The 16,879-nt window shown below is 32.7% G+C and overlaps 1 protein-coding gene across 1 annotated transcript in view; it reads right to left on the bottom strand.

The window, feature by feature from the left end:
* Window positions 1-16,879, bottom strand: part of LOC108767938 (uncharacterized) — a 55,201-nt gene that overhangs the window by 36,370 nt on the left and 1,952 nt on the right. The window contains 2 exon segments of the mRNA XM_083287374.1: window positions 8,820-8,966; window positions 16,529-16,876. Of these exon segments, the coding sequence (XP_083143500.1) occupies window positions 8,820-8,966; window positions 16,529-16,876 (495 nt within the window).

Genomic DNA, 16,879 nt, shown 5'->3' on the forward strand with positions numbered 1-16,879 from the left:
CGCCGGCGTTTGCGGTGAGCTGGAGTTAATATATCCGGTGAAAAAACGAGCCTCGACTTCCGAAGGAGGCAAAACTCTTTCTTGGTTATTAAAAACGGTACAAAGACTGCGATATTAAATATTTGAAAAATGTACAGATGCAAATTAAAATAGCATCAAGGACTGCCAAATATCATCCTCATTGCAAAACCCTAAATCTCTCTTCCTCATCAGAAGTCAAAGGTCCATAAATCGCAGCGAAATTACGGCGTGATAGCACGACATTTTACTGATTACCCGACTTTATTATTTCTCGCGACTACCGTAATTTCAGTGGCGACCATCGAACTCTTTTTCACAAGGTAATTTCATCACGTATCTGAAATAATTAACCGTGACGCTATTAATTATTCGAAACCGATCTATTTAATTTCGTTTGCCTTCGGATAATTTCAAACTGGCAACCGGCCGTAAATATAGCGAGTCGAGGATTGAGCGGGATGAAGAGTTAATCTCATAACGGGAGGTTAATTGAAAGTTGGGCCAATAGTGTTAGTTCAAGGTGCAGATAACCTTGAATTCTATAGAGCCGTGATAAAATTCTTCTTCACTTAATAAATTCCCACGAAAAGATTTCCAAGCGAGCTTACATAAATATATAATAAAAACTTATATAAATAGCATTGCGCAACTATACATATACATAATTACAATGACAGTCATGTGTGAAACATTTCTCACATTTAATATCCTTATACATAAGTGATTAATTGCTAATATAGCAACATGATAAAAGTACGTCTCCGTCACGTCTACTTCCGTCCATTAGGTAATATCCATTAATTAAGCTTTATATAATAGTTACGACAACGTGTCGCCTTAAATATCCTTTTTACAATATTCCATGAGGTCACAAACGCGCCAAAAAATCCACGCGCGCGAGTTAATAAAACATTCGACTCGCGTGGCAATTACGAAACGACACCTTCCGGTTGCTGAGGCGAAGCCGTTCAACGATTTTTAACAGGCTGCGATCGATCGAACGGGCGGGCGGCGACGCGGTCCTTTGATTTCGCTACCGGCAATTTGCGAGCGGAATAGAAATGACGCGAGGAAATCCCATTTCCCCCGCGACAAAAGGGGTGATTGGCACGTCGTAGCCGTAAAGTCCGCCTCGGTGCAAGCAGCCGTGACAGGTTTTACGAGAGCGACTATTTAAAGCATAATCGAATTCGCTAATGGCGATTATTAGCGCCAACTCTTGCACGTGTGGAGTTTCGCGGCGAGTCGACAATCCCGAAATTCAGCGTCACGCGATGAAAAATTGAAAATCCTTCTGGAATCAATACTGAGAGAAAAGTGTCTTACATGTTAAAATAATTATGATTAAGAACATTTTTATATTATAATTATTATTACTACGATGTAAGCAATAATAACTTTATATTTATAATCCTATCAATTTTTTATGAAAAAATTATGCTATAAATCATAATAACTTCTAATATTATACAATAAAATATCAAGATGTGTGATGTGGATGATAAATAAAACACGTTATGTATATAATAAATGCAATTACTACATAATATATATTATAAATTATGCAATAAATTACATTATGTAATACGTATTTATAGTGTATTTATAGATAATATAACTATTTTATTAACATTCGCTTATTCTTTACGTGATAATAAAATGTAAAAAGAATAACGAAGCATTTTTACGATATAGTTGCATGAATGAATATTTGTGAACGAATAGCTGTGACCGTATTAGGTGTTAAACTTAATTCCTGCCGTTTTTCGTCTCCAAAATTGATTTGTTTCGAAGGGAAATACCTTAATCAAAGTATTATTAATTAGTAATAAAGTAGAAAATGGAGGAAATTACTTTGATTTCAAGGTATTCATTCATCTTCCCTTCGAAACAAATCAATTTTGGAGATGAAAAACGGCAGGAATTAAGTTTAACACCTAATAATACAGTGTTGAAGCAGAAATCACTTTTTTCTCAATACAAGAGATAATTTGAAATTCCACAACATAAAATACATATGTAAAAAAAGAATTTATAAAATTTATTTGTTCACATCGTATCGTTTGCAGATTTATGTATAAAGTGTACAAGAACAAGTTCATTCTTACGCGTGTGTGTGTTATTTTGCACGACGGTAGAAATATTTGACGGACCATTTGCATGGCTTCGATAAAGATGCTCATGACACAGCTATTACACAGCTGACAACGTAAATAACCTCCGACCGTTTTGCACCTTTGCACGCTATTTCACAATCGCGTCATAGCAAAGAACGATAGTCAAAGAACGATAATCACCGAAATATTTACATACGCGCTGTATCGTAACGTGTCATGCAGCTCTATATTCATGAACGTTTTTCGTGAACTGTCACGCACTTGCATAAAACGCCTCGATTTAGCACGATATATTATGGACCACGCGATTACGCAGATATCGGCGCGATAATGTGAACAGCAACCTGCTCTCTAACCCGCCGTAAAGCGCGTAGGCGCTACCATTTGAAATGTAAATAGCGTCCATAACTTCCTGGATATCGACGCAGCAATAAGTATGAATGATAATGTATCTATAAATGTTATAATTTAAACACATTATCTTCTATCACAAGTCAACTAAGTTGAGCTTAATGATTAATTATGCAATTACCAATTAAATTGGCTGACTTTTCCTTTCTGTCATCTTTGCTTTATAATTCAACTCAATATCACGACGATCTAAGTAAAAATAAACTGTTTTTACTTTTCAAAATTAGACTGTATTATTGACCACACGTATATAATTACGCAAGTGCTATTACATTAATAAAATCTTATTTCAGAATAATTTCGAATACGTCTGAGAGATAAAAAAGCTATCTTACGTAGTGATAATTGATAAATTATAAATAGCTGTTACTTTTTATAGCTGTTATTTTGTAATAAGTGGACTATAATGAATTTATAAAAATAAATATAAAAAAGGACTAATAGCTAATTCATGAAATTTGTTTTTTTTTAATGCGTGTGTAAAAACTATCTGAATTTGTATGATAATCAAGAGATATTTTTGAAAACTATTAAACATATTATCTAATTAATAATTATAACTATGCCTCAGAAAAATTTCAGTTATAAATTTCTTTCATAAAAATGACCATCCAGATATTTTGAACATATATCACTGTATACACAGATCACTATGCGTGATGCAACATTTCCAGTTTTTTATTTTTATAAGTCCTTAACTATTATTAACTATATTATTAACTATATTCTTTACAATATGTTAATAATAACAAGTAAAAATAACAAGTCTTTTCTGCAAAGTCATGAAACAGCAGTCATTATTCTTATTGATGCGAAAATAATGTACAGTATTTATTTCATTTAATCCGTTTACCTTACAAAATAATAACTATTTAGTTTCGACAATTTTCCACGCGATTGTTATTCTGTAACATAGTACATTAACAGAAAAAAAGAAAATAAAAAATGTAATAAAAATCTCAAAAAAATTAAATTTGGAATTTCTACTTTTTTAAAAATCTATACGCTTTGTTTGCAAAATTATGGGTAAAATGAGAAAAAAATAAAAATATTTAATCTTTAGATTAATCTTTTTAAAATTCGTCAATATATTTTTCTTTTTTTTTGTTTATAACGTGTAAATGTAAGGGAAGATCAATAAAGTATTATATCAAGTGCGTATCATTTAAATATTTTCCATATTTTCCATTTAGTACTAATTTGAATACAAATAAACATTAGGAATTATGGTTTGATGTTTCAGGCATGCATCTTACATATTTAACTTTTTATCGATAACAAATCAAGTTATTAGAAATCTTTTTTATAACATGCTGTAAGAGTGGTGGTATGATTTAGACAACTGATCGTCTAAAATCATATCTATGGATCCTCTAAATCGTACCTTCTTTGAAAGTATCGAATTTATGAATAAAAAAAATTAAAAGTATAAGGTAATTAAGAAAAATAATTCTATTTTCGATCAAAGCAGATCTTAGTGCACAAATATTTTAATGTAAATTTATATACATATCCAGTTTTACATACCGCATGTCGAAACTTTTTTTTATTTTTGAAATGCAATCATAAACAGAACCAGAGTCGTAATATCACATATTAAATTGACAAGCAATTTAATAATACTAATGCTAATAAGCATTTTAGAGGGATATTAATAATTTTATGCTAATATAAACATTAAATTATTAAAAACTATAAATGATTTATTACAAGAAATTGGAAAAATAATATCTTAAGCGGGATTCGAACCCGGATCTCCCAAATGTCGTGAGGACATATCCTTCCAATTCGACCACTGAGGCTTCGATAATATTTATAGTAATAAGCAATATTTAAGGCAGTAACTAGTAAAACAACATTTTTCAAGAAAACGCGTTTCAAAGAAACCTGTTATACAAACAATTAAATTATAAATAATTAAAATTTAGATCGACAAAAATAAATCAATTGAAAAATATAATTCAATTTTCAATTAAAGCTGATCTTAATGCTTAAATACTTCAGGATGAATTTATATCCAATTCTGTAAACCAAACGCCGGTTTGATAAATCGATTTAATAAAAATATAAGATTAATAAAAATGATGATTAACTAATACCTATTTTTTGTAATTTATCGAAAAATCCTTATAATTTACCAAATTTGACAATTAATAAATACTAATAATGAAAAGATAAAGACGTTGATATAACACTAGCTTGAATTTATTTTTGCAATCGACATTTACATTCATATCAATTATTAGCTTTATTATTAGCTTAAAATAATTCAGTTTTGTGATGGCACGATTTACGAAACTTGATCGATTTTATATGAAAATTCAAAATAAAATTGTATGATTACGCTATTATCAGATATATAAGTTAATAAAAAATTAACATTAATTATAACTAATTTTTGAAAATATTATTAGCACGCAGAAAATGCAACTTGTTAAATTTTTTTCTTATTACTCATTATTCGTTTATTTCATATTTTCATCATCAACGTTGCTTATATTAAATAATATAAAATATTAATAAGGTATGATCTAATCTGTACGACCAGTACTCATTCAGCAACTCTCCCTTATATATTAAAAAAAAGTAAATCAATATCACACACTTATCTATGTTAATTATCTATATTAATTATCCATATTGATTATTCTAAGCTGTAATTTAACACCACCAATATAATTTTGCTTATATAATCAGCGATAATTCAAGGTTAAAAACAGTCCGCGCTGGAAAATATTCCAAAAGAAAGTTACCGGCAATCAGTGTAAAACAAGATTTAGATATCTCTGAAATAAATACTCGAATCTGAAAAGATTAAAGCGTTTAGCGGGGATTAGAGAATTCCGCTTGGCCGGCCAGTCGACCCTAGCGTTCCGGGCGTACGCACAATAACGATAAACAACGTAGGTAAGTGAATGATTACGCTTTAATTACACACGGCAACAGAGTAAATGTACGGGCGTTCGCTCCAAGCTCGTCTGATACCGGATATCAGCAATTTCTCGCGCGATCGACTGACGCGGAAAATCGCGAGGCGCGCACGATTAACGACGTGGTGCACGGCCGCCGAGCCGATTGTTGACAATAGTATTACATTTCCGCAAGGAGATCTAACCGTTGGTTAAGAATCGTTAGCAGAAATGGCATTTACGTCCGCGAGAAATCGCAGGATCGAGAGAGTCGCAGAAATCTGTTATTATTTAACGCTCAGACATACTCGGACTATCTTGTCGTTTACATTAGTCCACGTTCGTGATAACGCTCAATTAAGCCCGCGGTGTTGCAAATGAAAATGATCCGTCGTTTCACAAACGAGTTAGAGATTTACTTCTTTGCGCTACGGAATATCATTACCTCCATCGCGCAATTCTTATACCTACTTTCTACAATAAAAATGCGCGACAATGTATATGTCATTATATCATAACTGTAAACATTTTTTATTTATTAACCCTTCATCGACAATGTTTAAAAATATAATCAATTTTTTTATTGTGAATTCTGGTAGATAAATTTAAGTCTGTAAAAAATAAGTAAAATCCAACTTCTATGATAATAAAAACTTGTTAAAACACAAATGTGTAAGAATTTTGTCAAATTTTTACAATCCGGAACAATATAAACAACTGCATTAAAATTCGAAGATCCAAGTTGCAGGCTAGAGATATCTATCCTAACAGAGTTTGACCACGAGCAATTATGTATGTCAAAACAAGAGTGAGAAAGAGTGTATTGTCTCTTTTTATCTATGTTGATTCATTCTAATTTATACTCTTACTCATTCGGACTTATTAAATAATTAATTGACAAAAATGACGGATCAATCAAACGTCATCTCGTGGTCAGACTCTGTTATACAGATCTCTATTGCAGACAAAGAATGAAAATTTCACATTACCGACGGAAGATTAATTATAGAAGAAAAAGAATTATATTAATAATAATTTATAGGATTAAAAAAATATTGTATTAATGTACCAAACGAAATTTCCACGCAGATACACATACCTATCGTAGAAGTTCTCCAGGTAATTTTAACTGCACAAAAAATTCATTAAACGAGATTTATTCTTTCGTGCTGAAATAATTCACGTTATACCGATACTATGAGGCCACGAACACTGATAGCCGCGGGGAATATGCAATCACCGTCGTCGACCTCCGCCAATATATTTGCGTATACACTCTCATTAAAAGATATGCAATTGGTAGCTCGATCATAATCGCGCATTCATAATCGCATTCCCGCATGAAAAATCGACGACGAAGCGTTGGTGTATACATTATCATTGCGAAAATATTCAAATGCACAGCGTGTCCGGTATGACTAACTAAAAATAACGCCGTTTAGAATACTCTCGTTCCAAACAACTAAAAATTGCAGTAATGATTGCAGTAATACGATTGATCGACCAGACCGTTGTTCCGATTGATGAAATAATCGAACGACAAGTATCGCCAAAGGTTATACGGTTCGATACAGCTCCTCGATAATCGAATAATAGTATCCTTTTCTAAGAAGAAGTCGAACCTTAACGAATATTCTTCACATAAAGAGAAACGTGAAAGGAAAACGTATGAAAAAGGGAACGAAGGTATGCCATTATAGTCGATAGGCGATTTTCCGTAACGATCCACAAGGATAAATGGTGTTTGTATATATAACTGATTATAAGTCGTTATTACCTTGTCCATAGCTTTTCGACAATGAGGCGGATGCTTTGTATATTATGCGCTTGACGGATACAAAAAGTTATTTGTGCCAAAGTTTATTTATTTTTTTCTGACGAAAAAAGAGCATTTTAGAACCAAATATCAATCAAGGTTAATAGATTCTAATGAATCTGGTCAATAAACTTAAAAAGAATGCAATTTCAAAATAATTTTACAATGTAAAATTATCGCATAACGTAACAAAAAATGTTCATTATCAATTTCAGAGATAATTATGCGTAATGCTTTATAGACATGTGTTACCTATTATATGCAGAAAATAAATCTTATATAATTTTACGATATAAGCATGATATACAGTATTTTTCTGTGTATTGAGAACGTGATAATCAATTCATTTCTCAAGATAATATCTAAATGTCATAATCTCAATTTATTTGCTTTTCAAGACATAAAGAAAAAGATCATATATATCAAAGTCGAGAACGATCACATTTTTGTCAAATATCGAATACTTATGGGATACAGTAATATTTTCCGAGATATTTTACAATTATATACACGTTACCCTTATTATCTTTTTATATCTTTTTCAATATAGAATATGAAACGTTAATTTCCATATTTACCGATGTTATGAGTGCACAATCTCACATTTTAGTATTTATATAAAATATATTATTCGTGCGAATTGGATGAGACGTTCACCTGAAATTTTCCATCATACTCGCTCAATTACCGTTTTTCTGTGTATTAACGCCATATATATATATATATATATATATATATATATATCATTTCAATTATCTGCATTTGCATGGAAGCTAAATTGCACAACACTGTTAGCCATAATGACAGATCCAGATACACACGCATCGATCCTTTCCGCGAACGTTTCCACAGGAGCAACTTTTTTCTCTTGCAGCATATTATAAGCATAACCACAGTCCCGTCTTTCGTGTCTCTCGTAGAAAAAAAAAAAGAAAAAAAGAACGCAAGCTACTTAATAAGCCTCAGAGATCAATCTCGGGAATGGCTTCTCTCCCGCTAATATGAACTTTCTGCAAGCGTTATATCTGCGCGAGTGTGGCAACCAGCGCGAGATGTTACACGCAAATCCGTGTGTATTCACAATCGCGTCTTTCTCGAGTCTGTGGATCTTCATTACAGGCAATTAGAGCCGCGCCGCGGTGGCCAGCCGCGTTCATTCAAGCGGGATAGTCATTAAGACGTCCCGCAAGTCGAATTTTCAAAAGCGAGCACGGGAAAACACGTCGAACGTAATTTGCCGTCAGTAGTGATTAGTATCGGCGAAAGGATGGAAATGCCATCAAAATAAAGCGAAAAAGCAAACAGTCACGCGAAGGAAAAAAATTGAAAGAGACTGGTAGACTTTTCTCATACACGAAGAACGAGGAATCGTTTCCTTCAACCGCCATTAGGATACGACATGCGCAATGCAAATCCCACTTGTAAACATTTTTCCTAACCAATGTTTAGCGCTAAGCACTATCAAGTGGGATTTGCAATCGCGTTACTGACTCTAAACGTGCCGTTAAACATAGTATTGTTTTCGCATCGCTGGCGATTAGATACCTTTCAAGGATGAGAAGTTGCCTGTTATCTAGAAAATCTCAGATGTAATTGCAACGGTAATACCTGTCGGCGTCAATAGCGGAATGTTCTCTACCGTATTTAGCGATTGATTGGGTAAACGGAGATTGAAAATGAACTGCGAATTAACTGAGATTACATGTTACATCAGATAAAAAATTGTTACTCTTTGAGCGTTTATGAGAAACATTGTTTTTCTCGGTATAAAAGACTTCGGTCATTCTATGAGTAGAGATTTAAAATAAAGCTAATTTAAGCCATTTTCGATTTTTGTCACTGTTTTTCATTGTTATCGTGTCCGAATCACAATTTTATTCCTCAATGCAAAAAAGTCCAATCTTGCAATCGCTTATGATATAAATGCGGTAGATTATAAAATATACTCCGTTTTTAAGATTATAAAACACATTCAACCGGTCGGTCACCGAAATGTGGCGATACTCAAATATCATACATCATATGCAACTCACTAAGGTAAGTCCAAATTTCACAAATCACAAGAAAAATGTTTTAAGAAACCAAATTTAAGTCTTTGTTGTTTATACAAAAGTTTTTCTGCGTTTCTCAAACACTCGTGTCAAACATTATGTATATCTACTACTCGACATCGGCACATTCCTTCGCCACACTTTTTCATACTGTAACTCATGGTTCAGACTTCCTAACAATGACTAATCCGAGGTCTTTATAATAACTACTCTATTTTTGACCGCATTTTAAACCTGTGCTCCGAAATCACAATTTCGCATGTCATTACAAGGGTCTAAAGGCCATTCTCCATAAGACGCAGAACGCGGGACGCAGAAAGTTGGGTCAACTTCAACTTTCGCGTCCTGCGTCCTGCGTCCTACAATCATATCATAACTAAAATACGTTAGGTTAGTTTCTAATTTTGCGACCTTCAACCCGCGTTCTGCGTCTTATGGAGAATGGCCTTAAGGGGATCCATACTATTGACCTGTCGTGAATTAATTCCTATACTAATGTCTAAGTTACAATATTATAAATTCAATGTTATAAATATTTTTTATTGTTTTTAATATAAAATTATATTCATTCGGCGTGAACGGAAAATTAAACTATTAATATATGTTTACGTCGGTGGAGGGAAAATCTCTTAAACACACGATTCATAATTTTGTTTCCATATTCAATGCGTAGAATAAAAGTTACTTTCTAACAGCCAAGATTTTAATTTACGATATCGAATATTTTAAAAATCAGTGTAGAAGCAAGCGATGAAAAAACGCTGAGGGGCAATTATTAATCGTTGCGGTAATGTCCGTCAACGTAGAGTGGCTGGGCAGGAGATTCAGCGAGGAGGAAGTTCTCTTTGCACCATTAAAAGCCTTTAAAGATGTTGGCAGGCAGGGTCGAGGCGAAATAGGCTAGAGAAAATAATCAAAGATTCGCTTATATCGAGACGGTTGCGCGCTCGAGATCGAGCGTATATTCGTACACGAGCACCCGTGTATTCGGACGTACGAGTGTGCTATAAAATAGCGGGGAGAGGAAGGATCTCTCGCTCTTCTCAACGGTAATTACCGATACCGACTAATTGCTAGATAAGCGGCTGCCCCTTCTACGTGACTGAACCTCCGATCGGCTACATCGCGATGCGTCCCGGTGTTCTTGTTGCATCGAAACCCGATCGCCGCGCGAGACCTCGCGCAATTTCTAATATATAGAAGATATATTTATTACGACAATATCGTACGTAATACTGCCTTGAGTACGCGTTATCGGGTCAACGCTTCAGCATGAATAATCGCTACAAACAGAAAAAGCCGGTGGGGAAATATCTTAATTGATATCTGAAAGAACGTCGCTTAGAGTTTCCAAAAGCGTAGACTTTATATGGCAAAATTTCTCGATAAGAGTTTTGAAAAAAAAAGGAAAAACTGATTTACGCTGCTTTTATTCAGTTAATTTGATTTAAAAATAGACAAAATTATTATATTGTTTATATTAAACCAAAATAATAATTATAGTTATCATTATTCATAAAATGTGTAATATTATCTCTCTCTTCCTCTTTCTCTTTATTCTCTTTATTTATACATATTCAACCGCACATATATTATATATAATTTTTGTACTTTATAATTTTCATTATCCTGAATCTAACATTTATCTTATTTTCAAAAAACTTGTTCTAGAGTGATCTCAATAAATGATACATTCTCTCTTTCTCTTTTCTTCGCGTTTTTAACTCTATTCTACGCTCTCGTGATAATTGACTCTTTATAATTGTTTAGTGCTCAGTTTTTTTTAACTCATCCAGCGCTGCTAAGTGAGAGTTACTTTTAGCAGAGTTGTTATATCCCGAATTATCTGATTTGGCTTTTACCATTTTACGTTTCTTTCTGCTGAATCACTCTCAACAAGTTCACAATCCTTTCGCTGTCCTTTCTTCTTGTAATATACTATCCCATCTGGCAATCTAAGGATCAATTTCTTGTCGTTACTTTCTAATTTTATTGTTGACCTATTATTATTACCATTTAACTCTCTGTTATTATGTGACAATAGAAATGGTTATTAAATAATTTTTTGTTCCTAAGTCCTTTACGATTTCTAATTCAAGCCTTTGACACCATTTAACTGCAAGTTTTTAGACACACTTTTGTATTCTCCTAAATTCTTCTCGCTGTTATTTAGCAATATTGATTTTTTTCTCCCTTCATTTCCTTGAAAATGTCTCTTTAAGTATCCGAATATAATTTATAAGTAAAGAAAAAATTAATGGATTTGACAAAATGTTCTTTCATTCGTTCTATAGTATTCTTAGTACTTAGGATGCTAGCTCACGTCTGGTAAACGCTCATATATTTCCGTTTCGCTTATATATTTCACAATACCATATACTTGGATACATATGTGAACAAAAGGAAAAATCTATTGTTCCTATTTTTTGTTCAATAAAACAATGATTAAATATAAATTGATAACAATAACTCTCGAAAATGTCATAAATAGAAACAAATGGCTAACGAGAGTATAATCGCGATAATTCTTGCGACGATTAAATTTATTACATATTACTATAATTCAGACGATGTATTGTTTGGTCAGATACACTGAGGATGGCTCGAATGAAAGCCGAATCGTCTGAATTATAGTAATATGTAATAAATTTAATCATCGCAAGAATTACCGCGATTATACTCTCATTAGCCCTTTGTTTCTATTTAAAACAATGATTCTTTGTACGTACCATTTCTTATGATCACTTTCGAATCATACTTCGAATTAAGTAATATAATCATAAGTAAAGTAGGATAATCACATAAGAAATATAAGATTACTTTTATCATTACATTTTCGCTTTTACATCTACTTACTATTATCACTTAAGAAAAAAAGATAAATTAAAAAAAAAATGTGCGAAACGAGAGTTAATATGGCATTGATTGGGAGCTTTTCTTCGAAGAAACTAGTTTCCTTTCCGCGGATATATTTCTTAACCAACTGGCACGCCCCGTATACGTGCCGATTGCGGTAAATTTATGATAATCGTCTTCTCTATTTGCCGGGAACGCTGTCTTCTTTGAACTTGCCTGCTTCTTGTGACGAACCACATAAGTAACACTAAACGAGACCTGTGTTGTCTGATTGCCGGCCGGTGTATCTTAAGCAGATTATAAGAAGTTTGCAAAACAGACACTATTTCATTGTTTAAACTTCGAAAAAAATTCAACAAAAACTGCCTCGGAGCAAATGTGTTGGTATTGGTAAATAAATTCCTTTCCAGAGCAAGAATGAAACAAATTCATAATTTGTAAATGACATTAAAATATATACTTCTTTTAAAATCCAGAACTAATAACTCATAATTAAAATTAATTGACGGAAAAAACGATTTTGTTAAAAAAAATTTTATAATTTAACTGAATATAACAATACTAAACACAATATATCTTTTTTAAAGCCATAAAATGTGAATATATAACAAATCGGAAAAAAAAGTTCCTAAACGATCAAGCTGGATTTTTAGTGCTTAAATAATTCAGTGTAAATTTATGTACTACATATCTAATCCAAAAATATACTAAATCTGAAAATAATTTTGTTATACAATCAAAATAATTATATAGAAAACTCAAGTATGATATGAGCAATACTACAAAAAATTTAGATATTCTAACAATCAGCTTGAACGGTCTACAAATTTTTTTAATAGTTAAACAAATTTTTATATTTCAACAAAACTGTTCTTATATGTGCTTACTTTAAAATAAGAATTCAGTAATTAATCAATTCTTAAATATTTATATCGAAAATAGTTGGCTAATTTATTATCTGCCGGTAATAGATGTTGTTTAATTGATAAATGAGATAATTGAATATTTATCAAATAGTCGAAGATATGATGCCGATTACTATCTATTATTGTTTTTCTAGCGAACCTTTATTGAGACTCAAATTGATATCCCGGTAGTGTTGTTTCCCTTCGCGTCATGAACATTAAATGTCTCTTCGTGGTACCTCAGATTGTTCAATAATACATATTAGACGACAATCGTTATCTCGGCGTAACCGATAAGCGACGTCATCTATCATAAAGTTGTGTATGCGTACTTCAGCATCACGCGAACGAGACAGTCGAGCCGCGGGGAGCCGAACGGGAGAGGAAGAACTCTCGGATGCGACGATATTTCTTCTATGTTTCCCATTAATAGTATGAACGGCGATAGGCACGTAATTGGATTGGTGCTTATATCAGCTCGAGGAAATAAATTAATTAGGACGCAGGGAAAACTATGACACTTGTTTTGCCTGGCGTGGCGTGGTGCGTGATAAGGAACGCCATACCGGGAACAACAACATTATAAAATCTTAATTACGAAATACTTGCGTAACGCAGCGATGCGCGAACGGTGTAATTAACTGAATTATATATACAGGGATAATTATCAATATTGCAAATGCGAGACCATAATCTCTCGATTACAATCTCTTAATTGAGTTTCATTTGGTTTTGTTAGGTGAACGGTGTATTTACATATCACTCATTTGCTACTATATAATAATGACATAACTAAAAAATTTTTTATTTTTTAGTTATTTGTAAAACAGAATAGGAAAAAGAATGAACTTTAAAAGAATACACTTTTATTCCTCTGCAAACAGTTGTTAGTATATCAAAATTGCATTTCATAATCAATATTACAAAATTTTAATGATTCAAAATATTGAAATTTATTTTTTGACAAACTTTGTTTTCTGTAACTAAGTTGTGCCGCTATTTTTGTAACAAATAAGCGATATGAAGATATTGAATAGCCAACATTACTAGAAAAGTCACCTATCAAACAAAAGATTAGGATTCAATTCCCGAACTTACTACTCCGCACAAATAATTCTAATGAGCCTTCTATATATTAATTTAAGCTGTTACCTAAGCTTAAATTAAGAGCCGTAAGAAATTGACCAATCAGAGTCGATTATTCTTCTCACATTCGATTGTGACTAGTCAAATTCTTACAACTTAACTGTAAGACTTAAAGCTTAAATAACAGCTTAATGTAGAATACGTATAAGAATATTAAAAATATAGAATATCATAACAGTGCGAAACTATTCCACAGAGAAAAACAAAGTCTACAAAATATGAACTTAACCTTAAAATAATTAATTAGAGATACACAAATACTGTGTCGTACTCTTTGCAGTACAGGAACTTCCAAACAACAGCAATAAATAATTTTGAAAAACAAGCTCAAATTTCTAAAATGAGAGAAAGGTTTACAATTCCTTCCCATAAAAATTGTGATAAAACCAGTTTGAAAGTTTCGATTTGTACCAAAGCATTGTTGATGATATAATTGTTGTTGATTGAAATTGATGACTTTTCAAACATAATTATAGCGCATAATCAAGCATAATCCGATAACATTCGAAAAAAATATGTATTTTACTGTCCTTTGACATTGTTGAATTGACATGAGGTCTGTTTTTTATTTCTGCTCTAGAATGCATTAGAACTTCCTTTTCGCTTTTACAAAAAATACCAAACATATATCTATTCCATTTTAAGTTCCAAAAGTATGTACCAGTTCAACTACAGAAAACAAACCTAATATGAAACTTTCAGAATGGTCTCTCAGACAAATAGCCTTTTTTCTTATAAATATTATAATATTATACATATTCTGTGTCGATCTCGCATGATTTGTGATAAGCAATGTGAATGATAATTTATCTATCTTGAATGGCTTTCATGTAGATAAATTACTACGCTATAAACTTGATATGAATATAATTATGTCTATAGAATCTCTCTCATTGCCGAAATCTTTAAACACAAATTTAAAATGTGTGTTCAACGTGATAAAACATAATCGGTAAACCAAGGTCAAGTGAGTATTTTAAATCATCTGGCTTTTGAATGATCTTAGCTTCCAAATATAAACATTTATCGGCAAACAGTATTCTTTTTCATATTAAACAAAATAAATATTTTCATTCGAATAACATTTGACCTCCGCTAACGTCAACGCATATAAATTCCAGTTACATGTGAATCATTCGTGGAGTAAATTTAATTAAACATACCACTTCCTTAAAAAAGTAACACAACTCAAAAAATTAATAATATAATATATTATAGGACCGTACATGTGATAACACAAACTATAGAATCGAAGCCTTACACGGTCTAGCTGGATCTTAATGCTTGTATGATTTTTATGTGAATTTATATACTGCGTATGTAGTCCCACAGAAACGCGCGCCGAAAAATTTCCGGTCTTTGAAACGCTAACTCTACTAAACTATCGCAGTAATATCACGAGTTAAATTGACTTAGCAATTTAACAAATTTTTGATGCTTATTCGCATCTTCGAAACGATCTTAATAATGATGAATAATATATTAAAATCTGTAAATAATTAATTCTTATTGCGAAAAAATATTACCTCGGCCGGGAGTCGAACCCGGATCTCTTGCAATCCGTGCGAGCGTCCTGAGCCTTTAGACTACCGAGGCAAAAAATTAAATTTCTCAGAAAAAGAGAAAAATCGTTTTTCAACTTTAGACAGAAAATTGTTGGCGAATCATATAATATCAGTGAAAAGAATATATTCTTAACGTGTCACTTTTGTAATTTTCATTTCACAACCCTTAAAAAACCATTCTTTTAAGTTGCGACCATTTTAACGATTTTTTACAAAGTTAAGTTAGTTCACTTTTGATAAATATTTACGTGACTCATTCATAATACAATGTGAATAATGTAATATAATTCGAATATCACTTTTTTTTTAATTGTGTCACTGAAGTAAGTAGAATAAGTCACATCTTTCCGTAGTATTTTCAGATTGCATAAATTTACCGCATAATACCCGTCAAATTCTAGATATTAAAGGTTGTTAAAGACCATTGTAGAAAAAAAAAACATAAATTGCTGAATTATTTCCTGACTGCACATATACAGTCTTGGTCAAAAGTATTAGGCACTTATAGTTTTTGTTCATCTGGAATTTTTTTACTTGCATTATTATCTACCGATCACTGGCATTATACAATACATAAGTTTAAAGAATCCTTGAAACAAAAGATAATTTACGGCCAATGCCATAAATGAATTTTTGCCCTGAAACCTTAAATGATTAATAAAATGCCTAATATTTTGAACCAAGGCTTTATAATAGCAATATTTGTATTAAAAAGAAAGTATAAAGCATACCTCCAGGAAATCTGTGTGGAAAAATTCTACCATGCCTTGAGAGTAACCAAGGGTATAGGGGGTAGCTGTCTCTAGGCGGTTGATGAGGATGAGGGGGCGGATGTGGTCCGCCGGGGGTCCCACCGTGCGGATAAGGCCCATGTGGCGGTCCATGGGGTGTCGCGCCGTGATGCGCTTGAAGCGCCACCGCGATATTCGCCGCCTGGAAGTGCTGGGCCGCAGCCAAATTGGCAGCTAAAGCCAATTGCTGCGTGTGGTATTCATTTTGGCCAGTCTGCGGTCCCGCGGGACTGTGGCTGGCGGGTAGTCCATATAAAGACTTGAGCTGCTCCGCGGCCATGACCGCGGCCG

The sequence above is a fragment of the Trachymyrmex cornetzi genome, unplaced genomic scaffold, assembly GCF_001594075.2.
Source record: "Trachymyrmex cornetzi isolate Tcor2-1 unplaced genomic scaffold, Tcor1.1 scaffold74, whole genome shotgun sequence".
Lineage (NCBI taxonomy): Eukaryota > Metazoa > Arthropoda > Insecta > Hymenoptera > Formicidae > Trachymyrmex > Trachymyrmex cornetzi.